The sequence below is a fragment of the Neofelis nebulosa genome, chromosome 17 (assembly GCF_028018385.1).
Source record: "Neofelis nebulosa isolate mNeoNeb1 chromosome 17, mNeoNeb1.pri, whole genome shotgun sequence".
Lineage (NCBI taxonomy): Eukaryota > Metazoa > Chordata > Mammalia > Carnivora > Felidae > Neofelis > Neofelis nebulosa.
The window spans coordinates 7,379,601-7,398,143 of NC_080798.1; the positions used below are offsets into that span (position 1 = coordinate 7,379,601).

The 18,543-nt window shown below is 61.3% G+C and overlaps 1 protein-coding gene across 1 annotated transcript; it reads right to left on the reverse strand.

Moving 5' to 3' along the window:
* Nucleotides 1-16,323, reverse strand: IGLON5 (IgLON family member 5). Its single transcript, XM_058708446.1, has 8 exons — nt 16,191-16,323; nt 8,431-8,509; nt 7,182-7,414; nt 5,425-5,544; nt 3,871-4,005; nt 3,587-3,707; nt 2,900-3,054; nt 1-1,618 (listed from the first exon to the last, which is right to left on the reverse strand). The coding sequence occupies exons 1-8, from the start codon at nt 16,267-16,269 to the stop codon at nt 1,530-1,532; spliced, it is 1,011 nt and encodes a 336-aa protein (XP_058564429.1). The 5' UTR covers nt 16,270-16,323; the 3' UTR covers nt 1-1,529.
* Between the last annotated feature and the right edge of the window lie 2,220 nt (nt 16,324-18,543).

Here is an 18,543-nt window from a genome sequence, read left to right on the forward strand (position 1 = left end):
TTTGGAAAAAGGCGTTTATTGGTGTGGTGGTCTCAACACTCCCCATGAATCGGAACACACGGCCCCCAGGGCCCCCCGCCCCCTCCCTTGCATCCCTCCCCCTCCCCTCCCCATCCCCTGGACCCTGGGAATGGAAGACAATGTGGGATGGGGCCCACGCCCCCGTCTGAGGTACAGTCACTGCCCCTTGCCCCCCTGCCCCTGCTCTGAACTCCCCCCCCCCCACCAAGCTCTGGGTAGTGTGGTTTGGGGCGAGTGTTTATAGCGGGTCCCCCAGGAATCGGAGTTGGAGACTTGACATCTTGGACTGGACTGGGGATGCCTGTGTGACGCCTCTCTCTCCCCCACTTTGTGTGATGTGTGCCAAGATCGTGTCTTCCCACCTCAGAGCTGGGGTTACAGCCTCTCAGCACGCCCTCCTGACAAGTTGCCCACCCTCGGGGGGAACACAGCCAGTCACCAGCTGCAGTGCAGCCGGAGCCGGGGGGCCGATTGCCGGCCACGGTCGCTGGTATGTGTGTGTGTGTCTATGTGAGTGTGTGTGAGGGCGGTCAAGTCAGCCTTTGGGAGACAGGCCAGGGAGTGGGTGAGTGGGGGACCAGCAAGCCCACACCCGTGGGAAGCTGCGGGGGCACTGAGGGCAGCTGGTTGGTGCTGCGGGCGGCCAAGGGGAGTCGGGGGTCGGGGAGGGCAAAGCACTGAGACAGACAGGTGGCCACAGGCACCGGTCTGACAGTTGGATGGAAGCACCGATTGGCCCAGAGGGGGCCAGAAAGTCGGGGTGGGGGGCAGGGAAAGTGGGAAGGTCTCAGGCTGCTGAGCCAGCGATGGGGCCTCTGGCTACAGGCAGCTGGTGGTTGACAGCAATGAGGCCCCGGGCCAAGATGGAGATCGCTCACCTGCTCACAGAGGCTGAATGATAGCTTGACAGGCGAGCGAGACACCCCTCCCCACCCCCAACCTGCCCAGGAGACGCTCTTTTAACAGGGAGGGGAAGGGGTGGGGTGCGTGCATACACTGGGGAAGCAGGGGGCCTGGAAAACCTCCCCTCACAGCTCCAGCCGCGAAGCCCACATACCTACCTCCAGCCAGAGGAGAGAGGCAGCAGCACTGGGGGGCAGTGGGCATGGGGGTGTTAGGGGAGGGAAGATTGCTGAGCCCCTCCCCCCACACATACACACACGTGCAGGCTCATGCTCACACACACCCACTACATACACACGGTCCAGTTGACAGCCTGAGCTAAGAGAGGGGTGTGGGGTGGCCGGGGGTGGGTCGCAATCGGAAACGTGAACGGTGGCGAAAATGGCTGTAGAAAGATGCATAATTTTGCGTTATCCCTCACAGTGATGGGTTCTCTAAAGAGCTTTCCTCCTCCTCCTCCTCCTCCTCCTCCTCCTCTCTTCTTCCTCCTTGGTGGCAGAGAGCTCTTCCGCCCCCTCGAGACCCACGGCGCTGGCTCTCCCTTTTTCTCTCGCTCTCGGCCTCAGGCCCCTCGCAGGGGGGAGGCGAGCTGCGCTGGGTTCTTCCTACATCCTCCACCACAGCCAGCCCAGGGCGGAGAGGAGGGTCAGGGGCCCCGGGGGCCTTGGGGCTGAGTTCTCCAGGGATCCTGGGCCTGGGGAAAGACAGAGGGTCATGGGGGTGGCGTGGGAAGGGGAGACCCCATGTGTGTTTCCCGGTGCCTTGTGTCTGCCCTGTCTCTGGGGGCAGAGACGCTAAGACACTTAGCGACACTTGTTACTGTCTGCCTCTCAGTCCCTCTCTCTTTTTCCGTCTTTCCCAGATGTTCTTTTTCACCGCCTCAGCCCGGGGCCCTGCCATGTCAGTCTCTCCCTCGTACAGTTTCGGTCTATCCAGTATGGCCACCAAGGGTCTTGCAGTCGGCACATCCAAAATGTCCTCTTGACTTTCCTCCCCGAGACTGGCTATTGCACCCGTCCCAGCATCTCTCCACTTCAATACTTTACTACCACATGCCCATCCACCCAGGTGCTCAAGTCGAAACCTGTGATCGCCTCGACCCCCACTTCCTTCTTCCTCCACCTTCAAAACGTCTCCGCATACAGAGACTTTGTGCCACAGAGCGGGGCCTCCTGCCTCCATTTTGCACCCCCCCCCCCACAGGCCATTCTTTAAATAGCAGTCAAAGTGATTTCTCTTTTGAAGCACCAACCACTAGGTCATTCCCTTGCTTAATAGCCTCTGGTGGCCTCACTCTGCAGTAGAATAAAATCCAAAATCCTTTCCGTGGCCCATGAGACTCTGCCCCTCCCTTCCTCTTTTGTCTCGGCCTTCACGTGATCACTGTGCTCAGGTCATGCTAGCCTTCTCACTGTGCCCTTCCATATACTGTTCCCTCTGCCTGCAAGCTCTTCCCGCAGATCTTGGCCGGGCTGGCTGTTTCTTACCACTCAGGTCTCAGTTCAAATGTTACCCTCTCTAGGAAACTTCTGATGATGAGCTTATCTAACGCTGCCATTCCCAATCCTTATTTTCTCCGTCACCCTTATCGATATCCACTTTTTTTTTTTCTTGGTGCTTCTTTATGTACGTTTTTGTTTGCTTTTTATTTTATTTAAGTGTCTGCTTATTTACTGCCTTTCTACTACTACTAGGCCATAAGCTCTGCGAGTCCCCAGACCTTGTCTCCTTTGGGCACTGCTGTGTCCCCAGCGCCGAAAGCCCTCCCCTTAGTGGGCACTCAGTGAATCGACATTCATTGAGGGAATGGGTTTCTTGTTCAGTCGCCTTGCTTGGGTCTCCGGGTCGACCTCTTTCCTAAGTTGGCAGTCGGTCTGGGGGACAGTCCCGGCCCCGCCCCTCGCCGACCCCGGCCCCGCCCTCCCGCCGATCCCCGCCCCCTCGCCCCGGCCCCGCCCCTCCCTCTCGGACTCACGCAGGAGCCTCATAGAAGCGCTGGACGCTCCCAGCCGGTTGGCGGCGCGACACGTGTAGTTGCCGTAATGCCGGGCGCTCACGTTGGCGAAGAGAAGCATCGAGCGGGTGCGCTCCGTCTGCACCTTCAGGCCCTCGGCTGTGCCGCTGACCAGCCTGCCGGGGACCCGGGTCAGGGACCGGGCCTTGGAACCCTGGCCTGGGACCCCCTCAGGGCGCAGATCCCACTGCACGCAGCTCTCAGTCTCCCTGATTTCCCAGAGACCCCGTATTCTGCCCCCTACCCCAGAGGCCCCTAGCCTCAGGCTCTAGCCCCCTATGGATCTCTGGGCCATTCGCACTGACACCCTTCTCTCCAGGCACCCCTGGGGACCCCTCAGGGACACTGGACTCTCCTGGCGTGGGCCCCCAATCTCTACGGGCTCCCAGATTCTGCTGGACCCCAGCCCCAATGGTCCTCTGAAGCTTCCCCGCCACAGCCTCAGCATCGACCCCTGAACTTCTCCCTGAACAGCCTGAGACCAGGCTCCAACGCTCATCATTGTGACACCCAAGTTTTCAGCAAGTCCCCACAATCTCGCTAGAAGCTGGGCCCCATCCCCCAGAAGCTGGATTCCCCCAGTTCTCAAGACCTAGGGCTCGGCCACCTCCCCACCCCCACCCGGGCCAGACCCGGTGCTGTCCTCACAGTCTGTCATCCTTGTACCACTGGAAGTCCGCGGGGGGCACCGCCATAGCTTCGCAGCGCAGGAGGGCGGCCCGGCCCAGGGCTGTGCGGGCGCTGGTCACGTCCGTGATGGTCGGAGGATCTGGCGAGGGGTGAGAGTCAGCGAATTCTCCTAGCCAGGTGGGGACTCGGGGGTCCCGTCCCCATCCCCCTCCTCCCTCCTTCCCAGGAATCCAGCACTCCCCTTCCCCCTCCCCAGGGACCCAGGGCCTGCCCCCCTTCGTGCCCAGTGCCAAGGGGCTCACAGTTGACTGTGACCAGCACACGGCGGCTGTCTGGCGCAGAGTTAACGCCGTTGTGAGTCACGCACTCATATTCGCCGGCCTGGCCCCGCTGGATGTCGGAAATCTCCAGGATCTCGCCCTCTGAGGTGAAGCCGTCTGTGCGGGGAGGGAAGGGGTGGGGGCGGGGCCGGACACAAACACTTAACACGGGACAACACGGGCACAACACGGACACACATCAGCGGGGCAGGCACCGCAGGGCCTGGAGTGCCCGGGTCAGTGGGAGCCAGGAAGGGTTTGCGGGAGGTTTGGGGTGGGGTGTGAATCAGCAGCCTGGGATCTCTTGCTAGGGGTCTGGCAGGGAATGAGGGTCTGGGGCTTAGTAACTAGAACCCAACGGGGAGTGTCCTAGAATTGGGGGGTGCATGGGAGGATCCAGGGATCTGGGAGCTCATGATTCAGATCATGAGGCTTAGAGCACCCAGTGGGGACAGTCTCAGGACCTTGGTGCTCGGAAAGCTCCAGATAATACAGACCCAAGGCAGGGGTGAGGGTGGAAGGTGGGGGCAGATCCAGAGTTCTGGGATCTAGTTCTTGGGTTTAGTGAATCAGGATCTAGTGATTGGGATCAGCAATCCGGGTATTTGGGGTCTTATGACACATCACTGGGCTCAGAAGACATTTTGGACTAAGGGCATCCAGGAAGCCAGGATCTCAAGCCCAGGCTTGTGGGGCTCAGATGACCCAGCGGGAAAGGATCCAGGATCTGACAGCTAGTTATTGGGCTGAGTGATAAGCACCATTGGTCTCCAAAGACCCAGTCAATGAGGATCTAGGGATCTGGGGAATGGTGGTGGAGATCCAGGTAAAAAGGGTGGTGAGAGAGATCCGGCGATCTGGAATATCAGGTTCAGGTACCTTGCTGCTATGTTTGGGGGTAGTCTAGAGCAGTGGTTCTCAGCTCGATCACCAGAATCATCCCAAGGGCTTGTTAAAACAGATTGGTGGTGGTATGGGTGGGGAGCTGGGGATCAGGTGGGGTGAGGTGGGGTTCTCATTCATTAGGTCTGGGATGGGTCCAGGATGTGCGTTTCTGGCAAGCTCCCAGGTGATGCTGCTGTTGCTGGTCTGGGGACCAAACTTTGAGAACTGACGGGCTAGAGAATCCAGCGAGATGTAGTGAGGTGACCAGGAGATGGGAATAGGGACAGGGGCCACTGGCCATAGCTTGACTTAGGGTTAGTGGTAGGGATTCAGAACCCAGAATTGTGTGAGCTGCTGGGGGGAGACCAAGGATACTAGCGGTGGGGACAGGGGCAGGCTGGAATCTAGCAGGTGATTTAGAGGAAAGGGCCCAGGCCTGGGTCGGCAGGTGGTGAAGGCTCTAAGGCTCTGGGGGCTGTTGGTAAAATAATGGGATCAGGTGGGGGTGGGGGGAATCAAACCATGACAAAGGTTAGGGGGACCAGGGAAGGGGGAAAGGGAGTCCGGGAGTCTAGCTAGGGATATGGGGAATCGAGGGGCCCAGATTGTGGAGTGGGGAAAGGGGCTTTGGGTCAGGGGAGGGGTCCTCACCTCGGAGCTGCCTCCAGGTCACTGTGGGCTCCGGCCGTCCCACGGCCAGGCAAAGCAGGTTCACATTGCCTCCCTCGTTCACCGTCACGGGCGAGGAGATGTTCACGATGCGGGCGGGGACTGCAGGCCGGGAGGGGAGAGGTCGCGAGAGGGTGACTACGGCCTCCCGGGGCCCAGGAGTCCGGACCCCCAGCCCCTCCTCCCTCAGACCCAGGAGTCCAGCCAATATTCCCTCTGTCTTTCTGTAAGAATTCCTCTGTGTTTCTCCTCTGCCTCTGGGTCTGGCTCCTTGTCTAACTCCTGGTCTCTGCCTTTCTCGTTCTTTCTCAGTCTCTGTCTCTCTCTCTCTCTCTCTCCCTTCCTCCTAACTTGGTTCCTCTGCCCTCTGGTTTGACTTTCTCCCTTATCTCTGTCTACATTTATTTATTAATTGTTACTATTCTTAAACAATTAGTTGATATAATAAATACTCATATGGTGCTTCCAGCGTGGTAACCCCGTTCTAAATGTTGTACAAAAGTTAGCTCATCAGGGGCGCCTGGGTGGCGCAGTCGGTTAAGCGTCCGACTTCAGCCAGGTCACGATCTCGCGGTCCGTGAGTTCGAGCCCCGCGTCGGGCTCTGGGCTGATGGCTCGGAGCCTGGAGCCTGTTTCCGATTCTGTGTCTCCCTCTCTCTCTGCCCCTCCCCCGTTCATGCTCTGTCTCTCTCTGTCCCAAAAATAAAAATAAAAAACGTTGAAAAAAAAAATTAAAAAAAAAAAAAAGCTCATCAAACCTTCACTACCCTACCCTCTTCTGAGGTTAATGCTATTTAAAAAAAAAAAGTTTACTTATTTATTTATTTAGAGAGAGAGAGAGAGAGAGAGAGAGAGAGAATCCCAAGCAGGCTGTGCAGTGTCAGCACAGAGCCCAATGTGGGGCTCGATCCCTCGAACCGTGAGATCGCGACCGGAGCGGAAATCGAGAGTCGGACGCTGAACCGACTGAGCCGCCCAGGCGCCCCAGAGATTGCCAGGGTCGGCAGTTCGAACGCGTACGGCTATTTCTTCCAGCCATTTGAACGTGGCTCCAATCAGACCACATGAGATGCCAGCGTTTAACTGACGGGGTGCCTTCTCTTTGTCTTTTCTGGCAGAGCGTAAAATGAAGCTGCCCCTTCCACTTGACGAAGTCTTGGGTTTGATGTGTGACAGTCCTCCCCGCTCTGCAGATGGCGAGTCCGAGGCCTCCTCGGATGCTCAGGGTCCCTCAGCAGGGGGGGTGGTCTGGCTCCTGAGTCGGGCCTCGTCGTGGCCCTGTTGGGCTGTCTCCGTCTCTGGGTTCCTGTCTGTCCACCGGCCCCCGGCCCTCCAGACCATTTCTGGTGCCACGTGGGGCAGCCCCCTGAGCTCTGTCCCGTTACTCTCTCTGTCTCCTGCCCCCTTGAGCCCCAGGGCCTGGAGCAGTGCCTTCACGTGGCAGGCGCCCAACCAACAGAGCTGAGCGAATGACCGCGATCTTCCTCGGAGCACCCCCTCACCCCTGTAGCTCTCCTGTCCTAGCAGCTGTCATGCTGAAGGGTCACTTTCCGGGTGCCTGTCCCTCCTTCTGCTCGGCTGAAATCTGCGAGGGCAGGGGGTGTGTTCGCCTCGCACACCACGTGTCCCCAGGGTCAGGGAGCGGGCACTTGGCGAGGATACGGACAGTCCCCGCCCGCCCCCCCCACCCCCGGCGCCCTCCACCCTCTCCGCCACCCAGGGCCCCGCTGAGGGCTCACCGTGGACGATGAGGTAGACCTGAGTGGTGTATGGCTGGTGGCGGGTCTGGAAGGAGCAGGTGTAGAGGCCCTCGTCGCCGAGCCCCACCTGGGTGATGAGAATGGAGAACTCCTCGGGCGTGTTGATGAGCAGCCGCACCCGCGGGTCACTGGTCCAGCGGTCATTGCCAGCGTACAGGATGTTGGAGCGGTTCAGCCAGGCCACACGGGTCACGTGCTCGTCGATGAAGCAGCTTCAGGGAGGACACGGGAGGATGGTTTTTGTCTCCCCCACTCCAGCCTGTCCCCCCAAGTTCTACTGTCGTGGGGGCTCGGAGGTGGGGGGAGGAAGGCCTCCTGCACGGTCAGTTCCCCCTGAAGCCCCGTGAGGCCGAGGTGACTGTGCCCACTTTCCAGGTGGGTAAACTGAGCCTCAGAGAGGGAAAGTGTGAGCCCAAGTGCACAATGAAATGGTAGCTGATGGTTACTGAGTGATTGTTGGGTGCTAGAAACTAGAAAAGTATCTGGGGCACTCTGGGAGAGAGAGAGACGGAAATGCAGAGAGATGAGGCACAGGGACCCAGAGAGGGGGGACAGAGATCCAGAGGGAGGGGGACAGAGACCCAGAGGGAGGGGGACAGAGATCCAGAGGGAGGGGGACAGGGACCTAAGGAGAGGGGAAAGAGACCCGGGGCGGGGGGGACAGAGACCCAGAGAGTGGGGATAGAGACCCAGAGAGTGGGGACAGAGATCCAGAGGGAGGGGGACAGAGATCCAGGGGGAGGGGGACAAGGACCCGGGGAGAAGGAAAGAGACCCAGGAGGGGGGGCGGACAGAGAGACCCGGGGTGGGGGGGGGGACAGAGAGATCCAGAGAGAGGGAGGCAGAGATCCAGAGAAGGGGACTGAGGCCCGGAGAGGGGGGCAGACCCAGTGTGGGGAGCAGCATTGATCTGGGGGGAAATAAGGCTGGCTCTCATTTGCTGAGCAGTCACAATGTGCCTTGCTTTCTAAACTCAGAGAGTGTGTGCAAAATCTTGAATCTCCACAACAGCCTCTACAGTGGTTATCATTCCTCTACCCATTTGGCAGATGGGGACATGGAGGCCCAGACAGGAAGCCAGGCCCAGAGTCCGTGCCCCTCACCACCTCTCCTGAGTGACAGGGACCAGGCTGTGCCTGCAGGTGAGGACTGGCTTCCCCTAAGGAAGGTGAAGAGTCGGACTGGGTGATCTTCTGAGTCCCCGAGATGGGGGGAGGGGGGAAGGTACCTGAGGGTGGCGTTGTCACCTTCGCACACCGTGTAGTTGTCCGCGGGAGAGCTGAACTCCAGGCTCTGGGACAGCAGCCCTGCAGACGGGAGGGCCAGTTCGGCTCGGCAGCTCAGCGGGGACCATACACATGTGCACACACACGCACGTGCCCTGGCCCACACAGGCATCTCCCAACCCCGCGGGCACACGCATCCTTCGGTATTTCCCGAGACGCACGGCAGACAGGCGCAGAGCAAGCACATGCAACGTGTTCCTTCCCATAAGCCCACACTGATCCAGACGGACCTGGACACACAGACCTACACGCCTCCAGATACTAAGACAGTACCCCGGTGACAGCGCATAAACACGTGTGGATATATGCACACACACACTCACAGATACTGCACGCAGACACATACATACACATGCACAGACTCACAAGTACCTAAATGTATATGCACAGACACACACGTGCAGATACACAGACAGCCGTGTACCTGGGCGCACGCACACATGTTCAGACACGTTCACGTGCTCGCGCGTAGGCACACGAATTCAGAAATACACGGAAACACACACAGAGCCACCCACACATGCGGATGCAGACACCCAGACGCGTAAACGCAGACACAGACGCACGCGTATATCCACTTGACGCACATCTATCACAGACGCACAAATACACCCCCTGGGCACCGTGTACAGCCACACGCAGACCTCGGCAGACACACGCGTCTGCAGACACGCCCGCCTGCCCGTGGCCACGGGGCACACTTGCAGGGGCACGCCCACGCCTGCCCGCACCCCCCCACCCCCACCCCCCAGCGCCGCTCAGGGGCACCGTCGCCCGGCACAGCCCCCACCCCCACCCATTCATCTCTCTGTGGACCGTGGCCAGCGGGCTGGACCGGGGCCAGGGAGTGGGGGCTGGGCATTCGGAGGCGGCGGCTGGAGACGGCATCAGGCGGGGGAGAAGAGGCCGGATGACCTTGGACGCCTGGGGAAGGAGGGCCTCGCAATGGGGCCGCCCTGCCCCCGCCCTGGCATGAGGAGCTAATTAATCTAATGAATTAATTGCCCGTGCCGTCCCCAATGACTCCCGGGGGCCCTCTCCATCAGCAGCCCCTCAGGACCGGGTTGGGGCAGAGCCAGTGCGGTGGGCTCCCCGGGTCGTGGGGTTTGGGGTGGACCCTGCAGCCCTTTAGCCCAGCCAGAGTCACTCCCCGAGCTGCGTGCGGTGGACGCTGCCACACGGGCCTGGTGACAGCAGGAGACGGCCAGGGGATGGACGCACACAGGGACAGACACAGCACCAGGGCCCGGGGAAGGCACACGGAGCCAGGGCCGGAGGGGGAAACGGTCCGGCACTCCGACACAGGAACGGCGATGGGGCCTGCTCAGAGGCACGGGAGCGCACACAGTCCCGCTGACACGCAGCCCAGGACACGCAGCCAGCCCAAGGTCACCCCACCACACACAACCAGACCCACACAATCGTGCTGATGCCAACAGCCCCCCACACGCAGGTGCAGTCTACGCACGAGCAGTTACAGCCCCATCCAGGGGGCCACCTCTCTCTCTTTCTCTCTCTCTCTCTCACCCGCCCCCCACGCCGGCCTAATCAGTCACACTGACATTGCCAGCCTGAGGGCCATGCTCAGCAGCCCACGCCCCTGCCCTCTGGAAAGTCGTGCAGAAAGCTACGGTGTGCAATGAGACATTTACACGGCCACAGCCTCGCAACACAAAGGGGCTGCCCTGGGCCAAGAATCGGGCTCACATAGTCATGCTGTCACCTACGATCGGATCACACACACACACACACACACACACACAGGATTGGTCACACTCCTGCTCATATACTCCCAAGCCGGGGCCGGACAATTCTTCCCTGTGGGGACTGCGCAGTGCGGGATGTTCAGCAGCATCCCTGGCCTCTACCCACCAGATGACAGTAGCTTCCCCCCTCTTCACAGCAGTGACAACCATACATGCCTCAGGTATCGCCGGATGCCCCTTAGAAGGCAAAAATCCCCCCTCCGCCCCCTGTGACAGCCACTGTCCAAGGTTACAGGAGAAACGTGGGCTTAGGGGTGAGGACGGAACTGTCCCAGGTCCCCTGGGGACTGAGGGCTCGCGGGCTGAGCCCCTGACCACAGCCAGCAGCCACCCAGAGGAGCTAGGCCCACAGACACAGGCAGGCAGGACCTTAATCATATGTCCTGACAGACACAGGCACACACTCCTTCCAGAGGGAAATCCCTGACCCTCAGAGCTGCCCGGGGCCCCTCCCGTGGCTCCCTGCTGCCCCCAGGACAAAGTCCCAGCCCCACAACCTGGATCCGGGGCCCTGGGGTCGCTTCTCCTGCTTTGTCTCCCCTCGCGCATGTGTGGCCCAGCTTTGTGTTCCCTACCTTTCTCTTCATCGTGCCACCGTTTATGGCAAAATGTTTCTCCTTCTCCAGGGGTCTAGAATAATGAGGCCTCTCCTAGGAGACACAGCCCATATGTGCCGGGATGAGCTCCTGCCCCACTCCCAGGGCACCTTGGATCAGACTCAGCTGCCTCCCCAACCTGCTCCTCCCGGCCAGAGCCTGGCTCAGACCATCTGTGTCCCCGGCACACCCAGCTCCAGGCTCAGCCGAGGGCAGTCCCAGGAGACTTCGTGATGAAGGACTCCACGTCTCAGGCGGGTCTTGGATTCCTGGTCCCCGTGTCTATAAATCTGGATGTCTTGGGTCCGCGAATCTGTCTCACACAATTCCCAGACTCCAGGATCAGGAACCCCCTCCCTGCTGTGTGACCTTGGGCAAGTCCCTTCCCTTTTCTGGGCCTTAGTAAGTGGAGGTGGGGGTGGGAATAGTCATTTCACACCCAGTTGGTCGCTGAGCACGGCTCCTGCCTCTCTCTCGGTCCTGATCACCCTGGATCCTGTCTGAGCCTGCTTCCCTCACCAGATGGGAGCCCCTCCGGGTGGGGCCTGTGTCTGACCCACCTCCAGGGTTCCAGCATTGCTGGCTCTGGGACTGGCCCATAGGAGGCCTCGCAAGATGTTTAATGTATAAGCAAGCTGGTGCACATGAGATCCACTCGGTAGGAATTCTGCTTGGAAAACTCTCTCTCAATTCTGGGGAGCCCTCCCTACCCCTCCAAGCCTGGTCTGTCTTCCCACAATGCCTGGACTACCTCCCTTAGAGCTCATATCACACACTGTGGTGACCATCTGTGTCTGTTTCCCCCATCAGACTAGAAGTTTCTCGAGGGCAGAGCCTGGGTCTGACTCAGGTCTGTATGTACCCTCAGCATCTCCCAGCACAAGGCCTGACCCTGGAAGGCCTTGGGAAATACTTACTGGAAGGATGACTGTAAAGAGATACCTACAACATGTGTCTCCAGCTCTTGAACTCCTACTCCTTCTTCAAGACCCAAACTCAAATGCCCCCTCCTCCGGGAGGACCTCCCTGACTGTTCAAGACAGAGAGTGTCTCCACTCTCTACTGGATCCTCTCTGACTCGGCTGGGGCAGTGTTCAAGGGCGCCTCCCCCACCTGACCAGGTGTTCCCCAGGGGGCCCAATTCTTGGCTGTGTCCCCCAGAGCTGGGCTTAGAGCAGGGACGTGTTTGTAGGGAGAATGACTGGTCTTGAGAGGCTGGATAAGAAAGCCCCGAGGAATCCGTGCCACGAGATCAAATGTCTGCGCCACCGTTTCCTGGCCAGGGGACCCCCCTGGGCAGTATGAGCCTCAGTTTCCTCATCTCTGAAAAGGGGGAAAAGAGCAGCTCTTCCCTCTGAGGGTTTTGTGAGGGATTTCATGGGAACATGCAAAAAAACGTTTAACTCAGCGCTTAGCATGCAGAAAGGGCCCAATAAATGCGAGCTGCTCCTAACAGTACCTTCTTTTTTAGGAAACATCTATTGCTATCCCTGGTTCGGTGTCAGTCCCCTGGGGGTGGGGGTGGGGGTGGGGGTGGGGGCAGGGTGTAGGTCGCTCTATGCCCAGCACCCCCCCCCCCCCCCGAGTTGGCGACTGGTATACAGGTGCCCTGTCAGCATCTGCTCTCACACCACCACGCCAGCATGGCCAGGCCGCTGAAAGAAGAGACTGGAGAACCCGGCTGCTCGGGGTTCGAGTCCCAGCTCTGCTGTTTGGTTGCACAAATTACTTTCAGGTCCCTGGGACTCAGGGTTCCCACCCCCGAGTTGTGGTGGTGAGGATGAAAGGAGGTCACCCAAGCAACAGGTTCAACGCAGAGGCTGCTGGTTAGGTGCTAGCCAACAGCTACAGGTGTGCCGGCTGTTGGGGTGATGAGGCGGCAGGTGCCAGCCTGTCCTGGGGGCGGGGCCGGTGGTGACCAGAAGGACCGCTCGGGTCTCTGCCAGTCTGGACTAGTAGCTGGCCAGGGAGCAGGTACGAGGGCTTGATTGATCAAGCGATGAAGGTCACGGCTAGGTGAGTTTCCTCTCCTTAAGAGAGAAGGAGATTTCTAACAAGATGGAGGGCCCTGGGCCACCCCTCAAAGGGACATAGGTGAAGCTGGGACCCTCCAATGGGGGGATGCTTGGATTCCCCCGACAGGAAGCGAAGGCCCGCAAGCGTGTGTGACTTTGCAAAGGTCACTCTGGGAGCTGAGGCAGAGGGGAGGCTGGCCCGAGGGAGGGGTGGGGGAGGTGTTGGGAGGGGTGTGGCTCCGGCAGGGAAGAGCTGGTGAGAAGACCCCCCTCTTCCTCTGAGCTGAGCTTGAAGTGTAGAGGCCTTCCCAGCACCGATGCCCCAGACTCCCGGAGTCTGGACACTGAGCCAAGAGCCCTGGAACTTTCCACAACGTGTTGGCTGCTCCTTTCTGCTGGTTCCCACCTCAGGACCTTTGCCTCCACTGTTCCCTGGGGATCTTCGAAAGGCTGACTGCTCTCCTTTTAGTCCAAACTCCCCTCCCAGCGGCTCAGAGAGGGCTTCCTCAACCACCAGAGACCACATGCGCAGCGCGTCCCGAGTCAGTCTTACTGTTTTAGGCTACCCGTCACTCTCTGAAATTACCTGTTGCTTGTTTTGAGGTTTTGATCTCTCTCCGTCCCACTGGGATGGAAGCTCCTTGAGAGCTCCTTGAGTTCGTCTGGCTTGCTCACTGCTGTGTACGTATAGATAGATCCCCAGTGCCCAGAACGGAGACTTTGTGCTCAGTAAATATTTGTCAAATATCCAGTCCAGACAGACCGGGGGTCCGGAGGGCCCTGTGGACAGTGGCTGGCACGCCTCATTCCGCTGGCCCCACGCCACCTAATACCCCACGCCAGCCGGCCAGGAAGCAAAGGAACCGCCTGCACCATCTCTGGAAGTGAATACATATGTGTGGGTGTGGGTGTGTCAGCGTGGGTGTGAGTGTGTGTGTTGGCATAAAGAATTTAGGAAAGAAATGAAAAACAGAATATCTATGGATGCCAGGGAACTAAGGTTAAGTGGAAAAAAGCCAGTGGCAGAGAAATGGGCTTATTTTGTTTCTATCTCAGGAGAAACATCCACAAACAAACCAGTATAAGTGCAACTCTGCGTGTCTGACTTCGCACAAGCGAGGGGGAGAGCCGGGACCGGCTCTCTCCGGAGTGTGGAGTGTGCGTTTTGGGAGGGGCGGGGCGGGGACAAGGTGGATTTACAGACTCGTGGTGGATTGCTCCCTTGCAGGCATTCCTTCCGGAATTTGGAAACCAGCAAATGAATCAAAGAGGAGAGAAGATGCAGTTTTGCAGACATGGACCCAGGCTTTTTCTCAGAGCGCCCCAAATGACAGTGGGTGGGGCTGTCTGGCTGCCACCTGGCTCTGTCTCAGCACAGTCCCCTATTGTCCCCAGATCTCCCCCGGGGACCCCAAGGCCCAGGAGTGGGAAAGGACTTGACCTAGGTCGCAGACCGCCTCCTGGCTCCAAGAAGCTCCCAGCCCAGGATGTGCGTACAACAGTGATTTCTGGGATCTGCAACACTCAGAGTGGAAAATGGGAAGTTATCTTGAGATCAAAGGAAAAGAGGGGGTGGGAAAGGGGAGGGGGGGAGGAAGGGAGTCTTGAGGGTACAGGGTACGAGGAGTGGGGGAAGGAGAAGCAGAAGGCAAGAGGCAAGGGGAGGACAAGGACAAAAATGAGAGGTGCCAGTGGGGACGTGAATTCCCAGAAGTGAAAGGCACACGGATGGACCAAGGCGCACGTGAGGGGGGCTAGGAAGAGACAGGGACACGCGTGTGTGACAATGAGAAACAGTTCTCCAGGCAAGGAGGGACAGATGTCAAATTGTGCGGAGACCAGCAGGGATGGAGAGACAGAGACCCCAAGAAAGAGACAAATGGGATGTCCCCCCGAGCTAGGGAGCCTCCGGAAATGACCTAGAGAGACGAGAGTCAGAGACAGAGAGGCAGACAGGCAGTCGGAGAGTCAGACGGTGATTCAGACAGGTCAGGCTGGAGGAACGCTCCGACCTCAGACCCACTGAGGCTCCAGCCAGCTGAGGCCCGGGGGCTGGGGGTCCCGAGTGCAGAAACAGGCGTCCTGAACACACGGGGCCATGTTTGTGAGACCGTGGGTGTCTGCGGGTGCGGCTCTGGGTCAGACTCGGTAACGGGTGTTTATGTGTCTGTGCGTGACCCGCTGTGTGTGGGTGGAAGGCTGAGAGTGGCTGCCTCCCTGAGATTGTTGAGGACTCTATGTTGTCCCCGATTGTGTCCCAGACTCTGTGATCCTCGGTTCGGGGCAGGGCCTGGGGGAATCCTCCAGAAGCACCGAATTAACCCTAGTGCCTGCCTCCTGCCTCTTTGCTCTCTCTCCTGTCCTCAGGGGGCACCTCCTGGACCATCTCTGGGCTGCTGGCCCAACGGGGACACACAAAGTCCAGCTGCACACCTGCTATCCAGAGATGGCCCAGGTCACCCCTCCCCATTCCACACAAACAGCCCCCAGCCCCCTGCTCCTGCACCACCAGGACTGAGATTAACCCATTGACCCCATGTTAACCCTTCCCTTCCCTTGCTTCTCGATCTGCCTCTCCCATTCTCAGTCCAGCCTCTGAACCCTGCTACCCAGCAGGGGCTTCCCACATCTGAGTCCCCAGCCGGGGTCCCCAACTTCCTGGATCACCAGCTCCTTTCTCCCACGTAACCGCAACCTTCCAAACACCAACACTTTCTCCCAACCTAGATGACCCAGCTGGGAGACCAGAGCCCCCCTTCTTCTCCTGGCCCTGGGCTGGAGCTCTGCGGACACCCCTGCCGCCTTCTCTTACAGACCCTGGGAAGGCACCATCCCCCCACCCTTGCTCAGAAACGCCTACCCCAGCCCTCAGGCCAGGACCCCCCTCAGGGACCGTCTTCACCCAGAGACGAAGACCCCCGACGGGGCATCTCACTTCCCCTCCGCACCCCAACTCAGTTCAGAGATCCTGCCCAGGGACCCTTACTTTACCGTTTGATCCCCCCTCCCTGGTAGGGAGCCGCAGACTCCCGCCCCCAGGCCGGGATCAGGTGTCCGCGACCCCTCTCTCGCCGGCCGGGAGAAGCCGACCTCCGCCCCTAGGCCCAGGCTCGAGCCCCCGGGACGCGGAACCCTGCCCCCGGGCACGAATCCAGACGTCCGAGACCCCCTTCCCGGCCAGGGGGTGCAGCCCCCGCCCCCGGGCCCAGACCTCGGCGTCCGGGGCCCTCCCCTTCCTCGCCCGGGAGGCGGCCCCCCCCACCCCCAATCCCCTCTCGGGACCCCGGCGTCCCGGCCGAGCCCCCCGCCCCCGACGCTGCGGTACCTCGGCTGATGACGGCCAGGCCGGCCAGGGCGGCGGCGGCGAGAAGCCGGAGCCGGGCCCCGGGCGCAGGGGGGGGCATCGCGGCAGCGGCGGCGCGAAGGGGGAGGGGAAAGGGGGGGCCGGTCCGGGGCGCGCGAGGCCGGGGGGAGAGGGGGAGGGGGAAGGGGACCCCGCCTGCGGCTGCACCGGCCCGGGGGGCGGCGGGGGCGGGGGGAGGGGGCTGGGGGGGCGCGACGAGGCGGCCGGAGCTGCTGCAGACCCGGGGAGGGGGGCGGCGCTGACGGGCAGGAAGGCCGACCAATCAGGGGAGGCGGGGGGCCGGGGAGGCGGGGCCGAGGGGGGGTTGCTTGTTGGAGGGAGAGGCCTTTGTTACTGCGGCCCGGCCCCTACCCCCTCCCGCCCGGGGCGTCCCCACGTCTTCCCACCTCGGATCCCCAGAACCCCAGGTCGGGGACACTTCCTGAGCTCACCTCCATTCTGCTTCGGGGCCCAATATCATCATCCCTCAGACCCAGGAGTCCTGCCCCAGCCCCCTCCTCCCTCAGACCCAGGAGTCCTGCCCCAGCCCCCTCCTCCCTCAGACCCAGGAGTCCTGCCCCCAGCCCCCTCCTCCCTCAGACCCAGGAGTCCTGCCCCAGCCCCCTCCTCCCTCAGACCCAGGAGTCCTGCCCCAGCTCCCTCCTCCCTCACCCCAGGAGTCCTGCCCCAGCTCCCCCCTCCCTCAGACCCAGGAGTCCTGCCCCCAGTCCCCTCCTCCCTCAGACCCAGGAGTCCTGCCCCCAGCCCCCTCCTCCCTCAGACCCAAGAGTCCTGCCCCCAGCCCCCTCCTCCCTCAGACCCAGGAGTCCTGCCCCAGCTCCCTCCTCCCTCACCCCAGGAGTCCTGCCCCCAGCCCTCCTCCCTCAGACCCAGGAGTCCTGCCCCCAGTCCCCTCCTCCCTCAGACCCAGGAGTCCTGCCCCCAGCCCCCTCCTCCCTCAGACCCAGGAGTCCTGCCCCAGCCCCCTCCTCCCTCAGACCCAAGAGTCCTGCCCCCAGCCCCCTCCTCCCTCAGACCCAGGAGTCCTGCCCCAGCCCCCTCCTCCCTCAGACCCAGGAGTCCTGCCCCAGCCCCCTCCTCCCTCAGACCCAAGAGTCCTGCCCCCAGCCCCCTCCTCCCTCAGACCCAGGAGTCCTGCCCCAGCTCCCTCCTCCCTCACCCCAGGAGTCCTGCCCCAGCCCCCTCCTCCCTCAGACCCAGGAGTCCTGCCCCAGCTACCTCCTCCCTCAGACCCAAGAGTCCTGCTCCCAGCCCCCTCCTCCCTCAGACCCAGGAGTCCTGCCCCAGCCCCCTCCTCCCTCAGACCCAAGAGTCCTGCCCCCAGCCCCCTCCTCCCTCAGACCCAGGAGTCCTGCCCCAGCTACCTCCTCCCTCAGACCCAGGAGTCCTGCCCCCAGCCCCCTCCTCCCTCAGACCCAGGAGTCCTGCTCCCAGCCCCCTCCTCCCTCAGACCCAGGAGTCCTGCCCCAGCCCCCTCCTCCCTCACCCCAGGAGTCCTGCCCCCAGCCCCCTCCTCCCTCAGACCCAGGAGTCCTGCCCCCAGCCCCCTCCTCCCTCAGACCCAGGAGTCCTGCCCCAGCCCCCTCCTTCCTCAGACCCAAGAGTCCTGCCCCCAGCCCCCTCCTCCCTCAGACCCAGGAGTCCTGCCCCCAACCCCCTCCTCCCTCAGACCCAGGAGTCCTGCCCCAGCCCCCTCCTCCCTCAGACCCAGGAGTCCTGCCCCAGCTCCCTCCTCCCTCACCCCAGGAGTCCTGCCCCAGCCCCCTCCTCCCTCAGACCCAGGAGTCCTGCCCCAGCTACCTCCTCCCTCAGACCCAAGAGTCCTGCTCCCAGCCCCCTCCTCCCTCAGACCCAGGAGTCCTGCCCCAGCCCCCTCCTCCCTCAGACCCAAGAGTCCTGCCCCCAGCCCCCTCCTCCCTCAGACCCAGGAGTCCTGCCCCAGCTACCTCCTCCCTCAGACCCAGGAGTCCTGCCCCCAGCCCCCTCCTCCCTCAGACCCAGGAGTCCTGCTCCCAGCCCCCTCCTCCCTCAGACCCAGGAGTCCTGCCCCAGCCCCCTCCTCCCTCACCCCAGGAGTCCTGCCCCCAGCCCCCTCCTCCCTCAGACCCAGGAGTCCTGCCCCCAGCCCCCTCCTCCCTCAGACCCAGGAGTCCTGCCCCAGCCCCCTCCTTCCTCAGACCCAAGAGTCCTGCCCCCAGCCCCCTCCTCCCTCAGACCCAGGAGTCCTGCCCCCAACCCCCTCCTCCCTCAGACCCAGGAGTCCTGCCCCCAACCCCCTCCTCCCTCAGACCCAGGAGTCCTGCCCCAGCCCCCT

Bases quoted from the DNA above. Each gene is read 5' to 3' on its own strand.
- IGLON5 (XM_058708446.1), bottom strand. From the start codon at position 16,269: ATGCCCCCCCCTGCGCCCGGGGCCCGGCTCCGGCTTCTCGCCGCCGCC. The intron at 8,510-16,190 runs GTACCGCAGCGT...TCCCGTCTGCAG, and splicing joins CCTGGCCGTCATCAGCCGAG to GGCTGCTGTCCCAGAGCCTG. The intron at 1,619-2,899 runs GTGAGTCCGAGA...GTCTTTCCCCAG, and splicing joins CGCTTCTATGAGGCTCCTGC to GCCCAGGATCCCTGGAGAAC.